Source organism: Larimichthys crocea, chromosome XII (assembly GCF_000972845.2).
Source record: "Larimichthys crocea isolate SSNF chromosome XII, L_crocea_2.0, whole genome shotgun sequence".
Lineage (NCBI taxonomy): Eukaryota > Metazoa > Chordata > Actinopteri > Sciaenidae > Larimichthys > Larimichthys crocea.
Window position 1 is genome coordinate 13,618,247 of NC_040022.1, and position 17,257 is coordinate 13,635,503.

General features: G+C 42.5%; 1 protein-coding gene across 1 annotated transcript in view; it reads left to right on the forward strand.

The window, feature by feature from the left end:
* Positions 1 to 17,257, forward strand: part of jupb (junction plakoglobin b) — a 139,472-nt gene that overhangs the window by 90,741 nt on the left and 31,474 nt on the right. The window contains exons 4-6 of the mRNA XM_027285407.1: positions 3,326 to 3,579; positions 3,666 to 3,904; positions 17,008 to 17,209. Of these exons, the coding sequence (XP_027141208.1) occupies positions 3,326 to 3,579; positions 3,666 to 3,904; positions 17,008 to 17,209 (695 nt within the window). The remainder of the gene's footprint in view (positions 1 to 3,325; positions 3,580 to 3,665; positions 3,905 to 17,007; positions 17,210 to 17,257) is intronic.

Below are 17,257 nucleotides of genomic sequence, written 5' to 3' on the forward strand. Positions count from 1 at the left end.
TTTGCTTCGCCAACGTGGAAGAGATCATAAAAAGCATCTGTTGTGTCATAAATTATTGTGTGTTGTTCCACTTCAACAATTAGTCTCTCATCGTCCATGTTGAGACCCTTTGATCGATTGACTGCTGACCTGGTGCTACCAGTCATGACGTAATGTTAATGTGAAGTTGTGATAAGCTACATGAACTGCATATTGTGTTTTATTTTGAAAGGGAAATGTATTACGTTGATTCTGTGTCGGATTTCCTGTCTGGGGCAATCTGCTCTGTTGAGATTTACATGGTTTAGCAATGGCTCGCGTCAAAAAGTGGTACGGAATGATAGCGCTGCGGCGTGGAGAGTCGCTGCTGGGCTGCTGCTGAGACGTTCCTTAGGTGCCCTGTGTGAGTGGTCTCATTGATTAGAGTGGCAGCGATTAGCACCGGTGACCAGGGCAGTGCTTACGGTGTGAATAAGGCTTTACACCAAAAGATTGAGTTGAGGGGAGCACACTGCTACTCGAGCAAAACTTACAGGATTTTGTAATTATAAATCATTAGAAATTATAAATTGGAAATTTGTCTGTGACAATGAAATCATTTGAAAAGTGGTCTGGTGTGAGGTCAGCCTTACACAGCAGACTTCACACTTTTTCAGATTCTATCTGCTCGTTTATACTTTCAGCTAAAAACTCCATTTGAACTTTAAAATCTTTCATACATTCCAAACATTATTCAACTTTCAAATCCTATTTATACTAATAAGACACGTTCCCACTTGTCCACCTCTTCATACTCTTTCAAGTGCTTCTTCATACAAGTTAGCCAGCAATGCAGTTCAGTGTCAGCCTCTCAACAGCATTCACACTGCTATTTTCATTCAGAAAGAACTGTCTTGTACATCCTAACTCACTTTATACTGGAATATCTTGCATTACTTGCAGAGAAACATTCATCAAACTCACAAGTACCATCAGCCTCTAAGGCTAAGACTAATCAGGTCGAATTCACTCTGTCATCATCTCTGAGATTAAGTAATCTATCAAGCAGTTATTTCTCCTCAGGCACAACTACAAAATATCTTGGATGGTAGCACCTGAGGCTTAACAAAAAATATCATTTACCACCAGTTAGAGGATTAAAATCATCCCCCAGCTGTAGCAGATGGTTAGATTGTTCTCAGTTAATCTCAGCAATTATTTCACTGAAATCTACATATCATCCTAATTAGCTGCATTATTTTCTGCATTTGAAAGGTTAAAATGGATCAGTGATGCAACACTTGCTCACATTTGTCATAAGAGATTTCAGATTTTTTTTCTCAGCTTTTTATTCTGACCAGTCCAAGGCACACCTGTCATAATCATTCTGTTTAATCAGCACCTTGATTTGCTACATTTGACAGGTGGATGGATTATTTTGAAGTGCTTACTAACTCAGATTTAAACAAAATTTGAGAGAAATTAACCTTCTCTGAGCATAAAAAGCTTATTTTCTTTCCTTCAACTCCAAATGGGAGAAAAATATGTTTGTGTTTGTACTTTTGTTGAGTTGATTTGAGTCAAAAAGTATTTCAGAAGCTCTTCAAGAGTGCTTTCAAACGTTTGTTTCCAGATGAAAAAGTGAAAAAAGGCCACCAACAATGGCATTCTGGCAATGGTTATCCCTACAAAGATGAATGGATCACCATTTCCATAATTAATTACCATAATTACCATAATTTCATGCAGACATTATTGGTTCACAAACAGACTATCCTAAGAACGTTGGTCAATTTTTGTTAAAATAACTTTTGAATAGTTGACCATGAAATTTTGTATATACATTTATGTTTCAGGATGACATGTCATAACTTTGGTGATGTCCTTCATGATCAAACACCTGCACAACTAATGCATTCCCAGCATCAGCAAATTAGCAAATGTTACAGCATATTAATACGAAGCCAAGCCTTTGATACAATATGGACAACATAATACAGAACAACTTTTACACATAAGATCATTGATCGTTTCACCGCTATTAGTGAATAAAGAGGAATATCCATGGCAGAGATTACCTGTTGGAGCAGCTGGAAAACAGAGAGGACGAAGAACATCGTAGTCCTGGTCAGGCTGACAATACGTGCAAACCGGCCTCCTCAAGTATTCTTTGAATGAATGTCCAGTCACTGGATAAAAATCTGGACTGACACAGAAGCAGGCTGGCTTGTGATAATAAGAAATGGACAGAACATTGTCCCAAAGGGAGTTTACATCAGCTGTTCTCACAGCAGTGTTCATTTAACTACATGCCAACATCAACCAAGCCCTGGACGAGCTGTATGTATGCAGTATGAAGTTATCGATAGGACAGAGGCCTCACAGCAGGAGGCTCCACAACATCAGCAGCGCCACAAATGGGGCTTAACCATGTTTACACTCCCTTCCAGGAAGGGTACAAGGTCTTTCTATGCCCCCTTTTCGACAAATCACATCATATCTCAGTTCTGCATTGGCAGACAGTACAACGCCATCTGGTGCATCAGACTCATCCAGACGCACTTTTGAACTTGTGAGATCTCGAGCTCCTCACCATGTCACTGTATTTGCGCCATTTTGATACATGCAGTCTGGAGATCTTGCTCAAAATGACCCACCCTGCTGATCACTCACGTGACCAAGGACAGATTCTGGAGTCAGTGCTTACCACAAGACCTGCTAAACTTTTGGTTAGACAGGACCCCCCCCCCCCCCCCCCCCCCCCCCCCCCCCCCCCCCCCCCCCCCCCCCCCCACCTCCATGAACACCAGACCAAAACCTCTCACAGCATCAAATGAGAAGAGGTCAAAGGTCATGGACAGACATAGCCTACTTAGGGCCAAGAAGGAAAGATAGTGTACAAAATGTTGTATGTAATAAAGGTATAACTTTATAACTAATATGGCATTGAGAGCAGTATGTCAGTGTGCTGCTGGTCCTGAGGCACACAGATTTAACCAGATTGAGCCATATTAAGTCAAATTGGATCACATTTAATGAGGCCCATTCCAACTCGATATTTGTCCTTCGGGGAGCTGATGCAAAAGACACAATATTAAATTCAGATAACACTTTAGCTGAATGTTGAATAGCGAGTCAGACAATCAAACTTCATCTCCCAACTTTAATTACAGATTTAAGCATTATGTAACCAATTCATTCAATCTTGTTGAGTCGTCTTTTCACTCGATCTCCTTGCTTTTCACACAGTTTCACACATGCTGCATGACTCTTGTCTCTTGATGTTTTTGTCTCTGTCAACTCACTCATGCACACACACACACTAGCAGTCTCACGTTCTCCATCTCTCTCCATCTCCCTGTGACAGATTTAGACGCTCAGTACTCACTAACCCGGGCTCAGCGTGTCAGGGCCGCCATGTTCCCAGAGACCCTTGTGGAGGGGGAGGCAGCCATGCCCGTCCAATCAGATCCTACGCAGCAGAGCAACGTGCAACGGTTGGCTGAACCCTCCCAGCTGTTGAAGACGGCTATTGTCCACCTGATAAACTACCAGGATGACGCTGAGTTGGCCACCAGGGCGGTGCCAGAGCTAACCAAGCTGCTGGCAGATGAAGATCCGGTATGGTGCTGTCACACTGAATCGTTAAAAATCTGCTTTAAGACACACATGTCATTTGTTACATGGTTATTTTCTCTACTCTCCAGGTTGTTGTGAATAAGGCGGCCATGATAGTCAACCAGCTGACCCGTAAGGAGGCCAGTCGTCGGGTGCTGGTGCAATCTCCAGCCATGGTGGGCGCTGTAGTGCGTGCCATGACAACGGCAGTCGACATGGAGACAGCCCGCTGTGCGGCCAGTGTCCTCCACAGCCTGTCGCACCAGCGGGAGGGACTGATGGCCATATTCAAGTCTGGAGGGATACCAGCATTGGTCCGCATGCTGAGGTAGCATGTCATACTCTACATACTTTAGAACTATACAATACATACCTCAATATTTCTGTTAGATTAAAATTTCATCATTACAACTAATGGTATAATGGCAATTTTGCCTTGTGAGTAGTCAATCAATCAATCAGTCTATTCACACAAACAAAATGCTACACAAACTGCTTAATATAATATTTCATATCCATATTGTTGTTTGATTGTAATTTGAGTTGAATTTGAGTGAATTTGGGCTATGGTGTCCATTTAACCACTAGTCTGCACAATCTGTACCTTTAAGTATCATACTTTTACTAGATAGATAGATAGATAGATAGATAGATAGATAGATAGATAGCTTTATTCATCCGCGAATGGAAATTAGGTCATCATAGTATATATATAGCATACTATAGATAATATAATATGAATATAAAAATATGTAAATAGTATGTGCAAAAAGATACGAATATTGTATAGATATGATATATAAGATCAATATGGTTTATATTAACACATATCACATATGATGTGAAGTATATGTTCCAGTACTGGGAGTGGAGTGTTGTACAGGGTACACAGTGCAAAGGTGACAGGTAGATTTAGTCCAGTTCTGTGATGGTGGCTCTGACAGAGGTAGATCAGTTATAAAGTCTGATTGCAGCAGGGAGGAATGATTTTCTGTATCCTTCCTTAGAGCAGCAGGTTGGATGAGTCTGTTGCTGAAGTTGCTCTTTAGTTTGTCCAGTGTTTTGTGGAGGGGTGAGAGGGATTGTCCATGATTGCCAGCAGTTTTGCCAGTATCCTGTCCTCCACCACCTCCTCCATGGTGACAAGCTTAGAGCCGACAACAGACTCTGACTCTTTCTGATAAGTTTGTTCAGTCTGTTGGCGTCCTTTGCCTTGATGCCCGCACCCCAGGACACCGCAGCAAAGAAGTTGGTGCTCGCCACAACAGACTGATAGAACATCTGCGGCATCTTGTTGCAGACATTAAAGGACCTGAGCCTCCTCAGGAAGGAAAGCCAGCTTGTTATAAACGGCCTCTGTGTTGGTGGACCAGTCCATGTGAGACCCAGGTACTTGTATGCAGGTACCATCTCCACATCCGTCCCACTGATGCAGACAGCAGAGGGCAGGGGCTTGGTTCTCCTGAAGTCTACCACCATCTCCTTCATCTTCACCACGTTCAGCTGTAGATGGTTCTCTCCACACCACTTCACAAAGTGGTCGACCGGGTCCCTGTACTCAAACAACACACCCCACAATGGCCATGTCATCAGAGAATTTCTGCAGATGACATGACTCATTGCAGTACTGAAAGTCTGTAGTGTAGATGGTCAAGAGGAAGGGGGACAGTACAGTTTCCTGGGGGGCCCGATGTTAATGATCAGACGATCAGGCACACAGTTCTGTAATCTCACAAACTGCAGTCCTGCGTGTTCTCCAGTTTGGCCTTCAGCAGTCTGGGCTGGATGGTGTTGAAGGCACTGGAGAAGTCGAAGAACACGATGTGGACTTAGGTCCCAACATGGGGCTGATATGTTAACTGCAGGGGGTCTTGTGATGGGCCCACCAGCGGTCTGAGGTGTGCCAGGACCAGTCTTTCTATGACCTTCATGATGTGAGAGGTCAGTGCTACCGGCCTGTAGTCCTCCAGTGCAGCAGGACATGCATTTTTTTGGGCACTGGGACCAGGCAGGATGTTTTAGGAGGTGATGGGGGGAGGTGGGGGGTTGTTACTCGGAGAAGCAGTAGAGGGGCTGCCAGGGGTGGGGGGTTGGAGTTGAACCCTCAGCTGCTCCCCCACCTCTCCTCTGGAAGCCGGTGATCTCTTTCATTCCGCTCCAGACGTCTCTGCTGTTGTTAGTGGGCATTCAGACAGGGACAGAAGATGCACAGGACAGTGCAAAAATAAAGATAAGCAACAATAAAAACACAAAAAACAACAGTAATACCCGGAGCTGCTACAACAAGCACCCGTTAGGACTGCACCATCTTGTATCTATTGTACTATTTACTTGTACTAGTAATACTTGTAAATATATTTAGCAAGACTATACTTCTGCTCTTAATAACTCTCCCAGGAGATAATGTTTATAACGTGTGTGATGTGATGTGTAATAATGTTTGGCCATGTTATGAATATGAATATGGACAGGCTGTTAAAAGCAGAGCTGAGATTTTCTTCATGTTTATGGATATTTTTTCAGAGCACTCACTGTGAAAAAGTCTGCTGGCAGGTTGATATTTATAAAAGCAGATGGCAGGTCCAAGGTCACACTGAGAATTGACTCTCAAATCTGACAACAAAAAAAAGTGAGTGTTTCATGATGAAAGGGCAGCTGTGCACAGGATCAGGCTGTAAATGGCAGTAAGAAGAGTACACGGCAGCCATGAGCAGAATGAGACTATATAAATGGGGGACTATGTTCAAAGAATCGTAGTTTAGTGACCAAATGTAACTCCATTCTAACTGATGTTACACCAATGCTGCCACACACCACCCATGTTTTGGCTTGTATGCTGCATGTCTAATCCAGCATCTAAGAGTGGAGCTATCGGTGCCTCAAAGAAGTGTATTAACGTGAGTGTCCCAGACCAGTGGTTCTCAAACTGTGGTACGCGTACAACCAAAACCGAGCACAAGTGCTAATGAAAATGCAAGAGACAGCGCTGCCACTGAAGTGCCCACGGCTTCTGCAAGCACACATCGGCGCAAAGCAGTTCGAAAATATGACTCCAATTTTGGAGCAGGACCGAGGAAGAACCTAGGCAGCGATGTGTGGTCTGTGGCGAAGTCCTCAGTAATGACTCCATGAAAGCAGCACATCTCAAACGGCACCTCTATACCAAACACTCAGCGCTGAAAGATAAGCCAGTGGATTTTTTTCTAAGAAAGTGTGAAGAACTGAAACAGTCCAAGTCCTCAATTCACACCTGTATTGCACCCACAGCCAAAGCACAAGAGGCTTCATACCATGCTAGCCTGCGCATCACAAAAGCTGGTGAGCCACACACGATCGGTGCACAGCTGTGTCTGCCGCTAGCCAAAGAAATAACACACATCATGTGTGGGGAGAAGGCTGCCAAAAACTTAGCCTTAGTGCCACTTTCGAATGATACGGTCTCTTGGAGGATATGGTCCATGTCCGACGATGTTCTGAAGACACTAATTGCTCGCATTAAAAGTAGCCGATTTTATTCCCTTCAGCTAGATGAGACGACTGATGTTGCAGATTTGGCAAATGTGTGTACGTGAGATATGAATATGAAGGTGCAGCTCATGAGGATTTTCTGTTCTGTCAGCCACTGGAGACCAGGGGCCTCATGTACAAAGCATGCGTAGGCACAAAAAAATGGCGTACATCCTTTCCCACGCTCACGTTCAAATGTATCAAATGTGAAACAATCGTAGAAATGTGCGTGCCCCACGCCAATTTCATAGCTGTCGTACGCACGTTTCTACAGCTATTGTTCCTTTGGCGACACTTAGAGGTGATGCTGGGAAACTGTTAATAATGTGAAAACAAGTAGTCATTAGAGTGATGTGCACATCAGAGACACACTTATGAACTATTAACACACGCAGGTGTTTGCAATTATATAAGTGGATATAAAAGCATGCGCAATGTGATTAAGAAAATGATATTAACAAAGACAGCGTTAGCGTTGTTAGAGGACGTGAGCGATTTAAGGAACGCAAGGATTTACTTGCAAACAATGATAATTGGCTCATAAGACGATTTCGGTTACCAAGGCCAGTGTTACTGGAGTTACTGCAGAGCTGCGGCCGGCCCGAGAGCGCAACGGGGGCCGGCGGGCCGGCTGCCTGACTGCGCTGGGGTTCCCGGCAACAGGGGCATTCCAGCGGGAGCTGGCCGATCGGTCAGGAGTGTGCCAGTTAACCCTGAGCCGAGCCATGCCAGCTGTGTGGGACGGAATCATCCGAATGTCTTCCTGGTACATCAGATTCCCGTACAGTGCTGTTGAACAGGCCGACATTAAAGCACAGTTTGCAGCGAGAGCCGGTTTCCCTAATGTAATCGGAGCTATTGACTGCACACACATTGCTATAAAAGCGCCATCACAGGATGATTTTTTTTATGTTAGTAGGAAACATTTTCATTCCATCAATGTTCAAATCATATGTGATGCGCGAATGCAGCTAACTAACATCGTGGCAAGGTGGCCTGGTTCAACGCACGACTCATTCATTATGACTAACAGCATTGCTGAGAACAGGCTGGAGACTGGCACGGTGCGCGATGGGTGGCTTCTATTCGTTTAATTGTCCCGTATGTAACGCTGGATTACATACGAAACAATTAAACGAATAAACTCTTTACTTACCCAGAAGCCGTGCCAGTGTGCCAGTGCATATTTGGGCATGTGCGCATTCAAATATCATGTTTTTGGTTTTCTTTATTTTCTGCTGGTGAAATTAGAGCTGCAGAGTTTTCTAACAAGCCCCTGATTGTCTCCCTGTGTTCAGTATTCTTGTCAGTAAAAGCGGGCGTAAAATGTCAGCCACAGCGCCACACCTGTCCACACCTGTGTGTGCGCTGCTCGGATCCCACGGCATTTACAGCCTCACACACACGCTACCACTCACGTCTTTTTTTGGTCATATGTATCCCTGTTGACAGGGAACCAAACAGAATCTCCACTTCATTCACTAGAATCTCGAGCTTAGATTCTGTAAAATTCCTTTTCTTTCCTTTGTTTATCGCGTTATCTGATCGGACAAAGAGGTGAATCTCAGGTCCGGGGCCTATTTAAATAGATTTGCATATGTAAATGGGGCGTGGACAGGGAGGAGTTGCATGTGCGCTCAATTCCATGTTGATTGGGATGTACAAAAGAAACGTGCTTGGATCCATGCGAACGTACACTTTGATACATCTGAATATTTTTGTGCGTACGACAGTTTCCGGGTTTTGGCGTATGCCAAGTTTCAGTAGGAAATCCATGCAAGTATTCGTACATGAGGCCCCAGAACTACAGCTGAGCACATATTTCAGCTCCTGAACACATTTATCTAAGAAAGTGGGATAGATTGGAAAAGGTATGTCGGGGTCTGCACAGACGGTGCCAGGGCAATGACTGGACGGCACAGTGGAGTAGCAGCCCGTATTCGCGAGGTGGCACCTGAGATGCAGATGGACACACTGTAGCATCTATCGCAAGGCACTTGCAGTAAAAAATATGCCCAATGAGTTGAAGTCTGTGCTTGACTCCGCTGTAAAAACTGTGAACTTTATTAAGACCGATGCACTCTTGTCTGTTTCACGTATGTGTGTGATGAAATGGGCAGTGAACACGTCCAACTCCTGCTTCACACTGAGGTAAGGTGGTTATCAAGAGGCAAAGTGCTCTCAAGGCTTTACGAGTTGCACAAAGAGGTCCGTGTGTTTTTACAGGGCAAAAACTTCCCCCTGTCACACATTTTTGAAGACACTGTCTGGCTCAGTGAGCTGGTGTATTTGTCAGATATTTTCTCCCGTTTGAATGACTTGAATTTGGTATTGCATGGACTCTCTGTCAACGTTTTTGACGCGCAAGATAAAATCAGCGCAATGCTGAAAAAGATGGAGCTGTTCGAAATCAGAGCCAAAGCAGGCGATGTTTCAGCTTTGCCTGCTTTGGAGAGTTTTTTGTCCGACAACGACTTGCAACTTGTTGACAGTGTCAGGGATAGCATCATTGCGCACCTCATCTCCCTCAGGCAGCAGCTCAGGGAGTATTTCCCAGTGACACCCAAAGAAAATAACTGGATGAGAAACCCATTCAACATCGAAACCTTGGACATGCACACAAATTTTACTGTCGGTGAGCAGGAGAGGTGAATTGAACTATCTTGTGATAATACACTGAAATGTAGTTTCAAAAAAACATAAGGCCGCACGCGTTCTCCTTCCTTTCGCAACGACCTATATTTGTGAGAAAGATTTCTCTTCACCGGCTGTCATAAAAACAAAATACAGGTGCAGGATGGATGACAAAAAAACAGGTGGTTTGCTTTTGATCTCACGTGTGTAAGTGACTATCTACAGAGTAGTTTTTTTTTGTTTTTTTTCTGTGCTGAGATATCTTCTGCTGAGAAAAAACAATTGAAGTTTGTGTTTGCTGTGAAGAGGAGGAGTGTGTGAGTATTGTTGGACAGAGTTGTAAATGTCTGATTCAGTGTTAAGGTAACAATAAATAACCATCATAACGAATAAACATCTCTCCTGTGTGGTGGAAGCTAATAGAGTAGGCCTATGCTACTATATTCTAATGTTGGTCATCATGGTGGTACTCAGAGAGCTCAATGTTTTCTCGGGTGGTACAGAGTATAAAAAGTTTGAGAACCACTGTTCCAGACTGAACGACTTACATGCATACGCTGTTTACTGCAGATAAAATGAGAGATTAAACATACATGTATCTTTACTGAAAACAGAACAAGGTTTAAATCCAACTAATTCAATATTAACATCAAAATACAAAAGAAAACTTCAGTATGCAACACACTAAAAGTATTGTACTGTCATGTACAACGGACATGGCAACAGTGTGTTTTCAATGCAGAACATGAGGAAGGACTGACAGGATTCATTCAGTTGCTTAACTATATCCTCAATGCATTTGTGATTAGTTCAAACTTTAAAGGTCTCGTGTGTAGGATTCAGTGACATCTAGCAGTGAAGTTACTAATTACAACCAACTGAATACCCCTTGCTTCACCATCCCGTTAGGACTGACAGGATTCATATATATATATTATGGCATGTCGTTCAGGAAATTAAACCTTTGAATATATTGAATGAAACTTTAAATATATTGAATGAAACTGTGGTGTGTTTAGGCTGGGGGTTGGCCTTTGTGCTCTCTTTGAAGGCATGGGTGTGGTTTGCTGCGGAGCTGACTGCACACACCTGCATCAGATCATCATCTATTCAAGCAGTATTTAGAGGCTGGCCTCCTGCTGCTCACTGCCAGATTGTCACTGCGCGCGGTAGATCACCCAGGCTCCTTGAGAAATTGCCTTTTGAGATTTTTCTGAGTATTGACCTAAATTCTCTGCCTGCAGACTCCAGCTATTCGCCCTCCTCGCCATCCGGCTACCGCACCCGCCTACCCCAGCCTAAACCCCTCCACGCTTTCCACCTCCCTCGTTCCCGGCTCCAACCCCCCAATCTCCAATCTCCACCCGTACACAAGAAAGGATCCAAGACACTGTATGGTTAGCTTAAATAACGTTTTCAGGTGATGAAGGTAAAACACAGTGAATGGCCGTGCGTAATGGCACTGCTCTCTGACACGGCACTTCTCCGGGACTGGAGAAGCTGCTGCGGCTACAGGGATTTCATGAACTGAAAGAGAAGCTCTTCATATATTTAGATACAATAAGAATCATCCACATTCACAGACCTCAGGGTGAATATTTAGTTTAGTATTGAACGTATTTTATGATCCGCAACACATTGTCAGCACTGGGCATGTTACTCACACAGCGGACTATGGACAGACAGACAAATGCATAATGACATTATGGCGAAACTTTATGCCTGTTGTAGGCCTGCCACGGTTAAAAATTGAGCGACCTTCTTCGTCAGAAGTATCGGTAGGATTTTGGCATGCATTCGCCAGTGTATTTACCATGTCCTCATTGCTTAATATCGCTGCAACTAGATTGCAGGCGGCCTGACTCATTGTCATTCGCTTTTACAGACTGTTACACAAGATGGCTGCAGGCACTGCCGTGAAGTCTGACGTCAGTGAAGTTTCATTCCATATATTCAGACTTCATTCAATATATTCAGACTTCATTCAATATATTCAAGGTTCACTCCATATATTCAAAGTTTAATTCAATATATTCAAGGTTTCATTCCATATATTCAAGGTTCACTCCATATATTCAAAGGTTTAATTTCCTGAACGGCATGCTATTACTTATTTTATAATATATATATAGTGTGTGTGTGGGTGGGGTGTGTGTGTGTGTGTGTGTGTATGTATATGTATATACACATACAAGTATCAAACAACCAGTAAATGAACAAAACAATTTCACATGGAACTGTTAAGACAGCCTGTAGCAACCAGTAATGTAATACCTGCCAATAATGTAATAATTGTGTCCATAACATGGCAATAATGTAATAAAGTTTTTGAGCCAATAAGGTAATAACCTGGCTGGTTATTACATTATTGGTGTAGCATTAAATGTAATAACTGCAGCGAATCATTTAATAATACATAAATAGGACTGAATTTCATTAAAATAAAAGATTATTTTGCAGATTTTGTGCAGTTTTCTCATCAAAAATAGATTTAGTGGATGACATAGTTGTCATATTTATTCATCGAGGATACATACTATGCTAAATTAAAGCAGAGAAGAGCTGCAGGTTTATGTGGTTATTCTAAAGGTTCATCATTATGAGTGACCTCTCCAGGACGTGCATGGTATCAACAATTTATTGTTATACTGATTAACAAACTGGAACTGCAAGTTCAATAGATTTCAAAGCTTTTCACATTGTGATGTAATGACCCAGTGGAAAATTTCCATTTCCAATATGGCAACTGAAAACTGCAGTAGGTGACGCTAACAGGCTAGCCTTCAATTTTAGCACCAAACCCGAGACCCTTCCAGCCCCCAGGCATGGCTGCCAGTTAATCCCCCACATTGAGGCTTAACAGAGGAGGATAATTCACACGCATAATTGATTTTGGAGCTTAATTCACACAGAAAATAAAAGAAAATTGAATGAAAAAGTTAAAACTGAAGGAGCATCACAGTAAGCAGCCTGTTTGGTGCGTGACTTCCATTTATTGGATCAACATGCAGCTTTGTTCTCTCCGTCCCTCTTCACCTCTGCACTCCATCTCCCTGCCTTTTATTTTTTCAGCAGCTTTGGTTTTGTTCTTTGACACTGTCACCCTCTGCAACCTCCTGCATAATGAAACCTGTGTGTGTGTGTGTGTGTGTGTGTGTGTGTGTGTGTGTCTGTGTGTGTGGTACTGGGTGGTAATCCGGTTAGACACAGGAAATGGGTATTAATGTCAGAATACTCATGTTTCTCCTCCAATAAAATATTTTACTACGACATACTGTGGTAGATATTTTCAGCAGGAGGTGCACTGGATACGTGTGTCAGCTTACAGATGTTATGTAATCAATTTTCAAATGTTAAAATGGAAATAATATCACAGCACTGAAGCATAGTGGCTCTGAGGAAGTGCATCATTGTAATAAGCTGGCTGTGATAAAGCACACACAAAGCAAGAACCCATACAGAACCAACTTTATGACCATGTTTCATATGAAACTAGACCCACTGCATGGTCAGATACTTCAGTGGTTACTTGAAGCTTGGTTAGCAGCCTGTAAAAACAGCTTTACTGTTTCTGGTGCTAAAGACAGTCATTCAAATAAAATCCATACAAAAAATGACTATTTGAGCTCGACCTGCATCAGAGCTCTGAGGTCAGCATGATTCTTTAAATCCAGTCTATTGTTTGAATAGTAGGAGATCACCATGGGTGAATCATTTACAACATCTGAAATTCAAAAAGAAAGACGAGACAGCTATAGAACAAAACTCAGACTGCTGCTAACACTTGAAGCTAACACAAGCCCAGACAACCCCCCACCTCCAACATCAATGCCTGCTGAACGAGTTCTAAGACACCCCCCAAACATAATAGAGAACAAAAAATCGAGAATTCACGCTGGTTTGCAACAATAATGGACTTCATCTCAAATGCAGTATGTGAATATTATATGATATTATATACATACAATAAAACATACACTAATAACTGAAACTCCCATTTGTGCTGTAGTCTGTTCTATACTGAATAAAAACATGTCTGCATGTAACAACTAAACAACATGAACAACAAAGCAATGCCATATTTTCTTTGAAAATGAACAGTGTCTGGACCTGCAGGTAGTCACCATGAACAGCTCACTGCGGTGTGAAAAGAAGAGCGACAGACAGAGGTAGTCAAGGAGAGTATTTACTGGAAAAGAATAAGTGGGCTGCTGCTTATAGAAATAAGTACTTTCTCAATAATATTGTTATCACTAACTTTATTTCAGCTAAAATGTGTTAAAGGACTTGCTGTTGATTCAATCTGAGGTAGTCTGTGCTTGAGTGTTGAGAACGCTCTAATAAGTTTGATCTTGCCGATCTGGTTACCTCACGCATAATTGAATCTGAGCAGGAGCTGACAGACGCTCCTGGAGCATGGCTGACCTCAGATGAATTCTGATGAGCTTTAGGCATGAGAAACTTCTGCAGGAACAGACAGTCACCAGAAGTCAGAGAGCCATGTTTAGAGACAGTGCACTTCAACTACAGCTAATTGTTGGTGTCGATCTAGCCAAGAATCTGTGGGTCATTTGTCTTTTTGACAGGCACGGCAGTGACTGACACCTCACACAAAGTTCCTCAGCATCCACATCCACATTGTGTTCTCTCCATGTTTACACAGATATGTGTGAGTGTGACACTTTTTCATTTCCTTTCTTCCATAAATGAAGGCAAACGTGCCTGTTGATGCTTGCAATGGCCAAACTACATTTTGAGATTTGTGCAGTAAGCATCCACATCTCTTGATTTCTGTCTCTAGTGTCTGTTTGTGTCGATGATAGACCTTGAGGAATTGACTGATGGATTTCAGAACATATTTCACCTCGTGCTGTGACACATGCTGACATGATGCACCGCATGTAAAATGTTGTACATGATACAAAGATGACGGTCATCAAGGGAGTATCTGCTGTTGTAGCTTCAGTGTCACATAATAACAGAAGTAACTTCCTTCTTTCAGTAAAAGTACTGATACCACAATGTAAAATTACATTGAAAATGTATTATCAGCTAAATGAACTTAAAGTATTGGCAGTAATCTACATCAATACTTCATGGTCTATAGGTCATCATATATTATATAACTCATCATAGGCTCAGTACAGCAGCCCTGTTTTCATTGTAACGGTATGCCCAACAGTATTTTTGTCAGGTTTGTGAGTCAATATTTAACGTTTTCAAGGACTCAGGCACAGTGAATAATAAAACAAAATATTTATGTATGTTGGACCTGTTCAATGTGTATTTATTGTTTAACAATAAAGAAAATAGTTCCTCAGAAAATCCTGAAATCTGGTCTGCATCATCGGTAAATCCCCACAACAAAATAATATTCACATCAGGTTCATATAATCAGCTCAAGTCAGTGGCAAGAAGAATAAAGAAAAGAAATAAGGAAACACAATATGTTTCTCACAGATTTACAGGAGTTACCTGAGCCCTGATTGTCCTGAAGCCCTGAAGTCAGTCGGGGTTTGAGATTTTCTGCTGCAGCGAGAAATACTCCAAGGAACTCTTAGAAATGAAAAAGTATCACGAAAAACAAAGAAGACAGACAGCAGACAGCTCAGACACCACTTTATCCTGGACTTTAGCATGCTCAATATATATATATATATATATAAAAAGAATGAATGGAGGTGTCTGAGACAGGGATGGGTGTGAGTGAAAAAACAAAATATGATAACCTCCTGTGATAGCAGATTGCTACATCAAGTGAGCTGTTGAGAGAAATGGACCATAACCTGCCAGTGTTTCAGTACCTTTATATGGGAGCAACATCTAACACAGAGAGCAGCATGAAAGACACACTTTGCACGTTTTTCTGTGGCATGATCGACCAATGAGAGGAGTGCACTGCCATTATCTGGATGCAGGTAGAGCAGAACTTTGACATTTCCAATGCAGCACTCCAATCACGTGTTGGATCTGGCCTCAAGGTTCATCTGTGGAACATTCCCCCTGTGAAGCTGAGCTGAATATTGTGGATAGATGTTGCAACCTACTTGCTCACAGACTCCACTGTTGATGTTGTAGCATCTAATAATTAGTTTTAATTAGCGGTTAGTGCTTTGCATGAACAGTACTTTTTTTTTCAATATGTTGCACTCTGTAATTTTCCAGTTATCATAGGCTTGAGATATACAATCCTAATTTCTTCATATGCTTCAAGGAGATGTGTGTTAGGCCTGCACCTGATGTGCTGGACAGTGACATGGAGAGCTGTCTATGTGCAGCATCAATGCATTCTATCATCAAATTCTAATTTGTCAAGTATCGCTCCCAGTGTCTCCAAGAAGTATCCTCATGTTGTAGAATTAGTGGTCAGCAATCTCTTTTTTTTGTGCTGGTCTGATGTGTTTGCTCATCACTGGGTCAGTAGCTCGACCAGTTCTTGAAAGTTCACATTATTTGGTTCATGTAGGGTGGGATTGTGGCCACAGAAAGCAAGGTTTTGTTCTTCAGTGTGACAGACTATGGCAATAAGACATGACATCATTCTAGAGTTTTTCCCCAGCATTGTTTTTCAGTGTTTTTGAGCACATGTCAGATCTCCATGCTGGCATGGTGCACATGTTGCCTCTCAAATGTGTGCGAGAACACCAACTTACATGCATATGGCATGGACAGTCATGTGGTGTGTGCAGACAGCTGTCTTGAATAAAATAGGCGCACATGACACGGGCAACTACAAAACAAACAAACTTGCTAACATCTGCATGCTCACAGTGACAGTAGCAACATGCTGATGTTCAACAGGTACAGTATTACGTTTTACCACCCATCATCAGTTCAGCAGTTCATCAAGTAGTTGTTTAGACATTTTACACTACACCACAAATATCAATCATATGGCCTCTGAGATATTTCAGTGATTAGAACAGAAAAACTGCAGCAAGAGAGCCGAGAGTTAAAAGATAACGTGGCATAGTTTTCTTTGGATTGCATTTATATCCACAAAACACTTGATTTTTCTGAGGTGGTTGGTTTTGTAAGTTCAAAGGTTGCAGATTCATACTAATGTCTCAGTGATTGCTTCACCGGGTACTGACATTTCCAAGTTTATGAACACTGAACAAGCAACACTTCTTCACACCATGCCCCACAAACTTGTGTAGAATGAGACTGGTGGGTCACAGAGGTCATTGAATGTCATGCATCGCATAATGTCTCTCTATATTAGTTCATTTTATGAACTGTCTGAATTCTTCCTCTCTCTCTTCCTGTTTATCTCTCTTCCTCATGCAGTTCACCAGTGGAATCAGTCTTATTTTATGCCATCACCACCCTCCACAACCTGCTTCTGCACCAAGAGGGGGCCAAGATGGCGGTGCGTCTTGCTGATGGCCTGCAGAGGATGGTTCCCTTACTGAAAAAAAGTAACCCCAAGTTCCTGGCCATCACCACTGACTGTCTGCAGCTGTTGTCCTACGGCAACCAGGAGAGCAAAGTGAGGAGAGGACCTGACATTAGGTCACAGGTTGTTGCTGTGTCCACT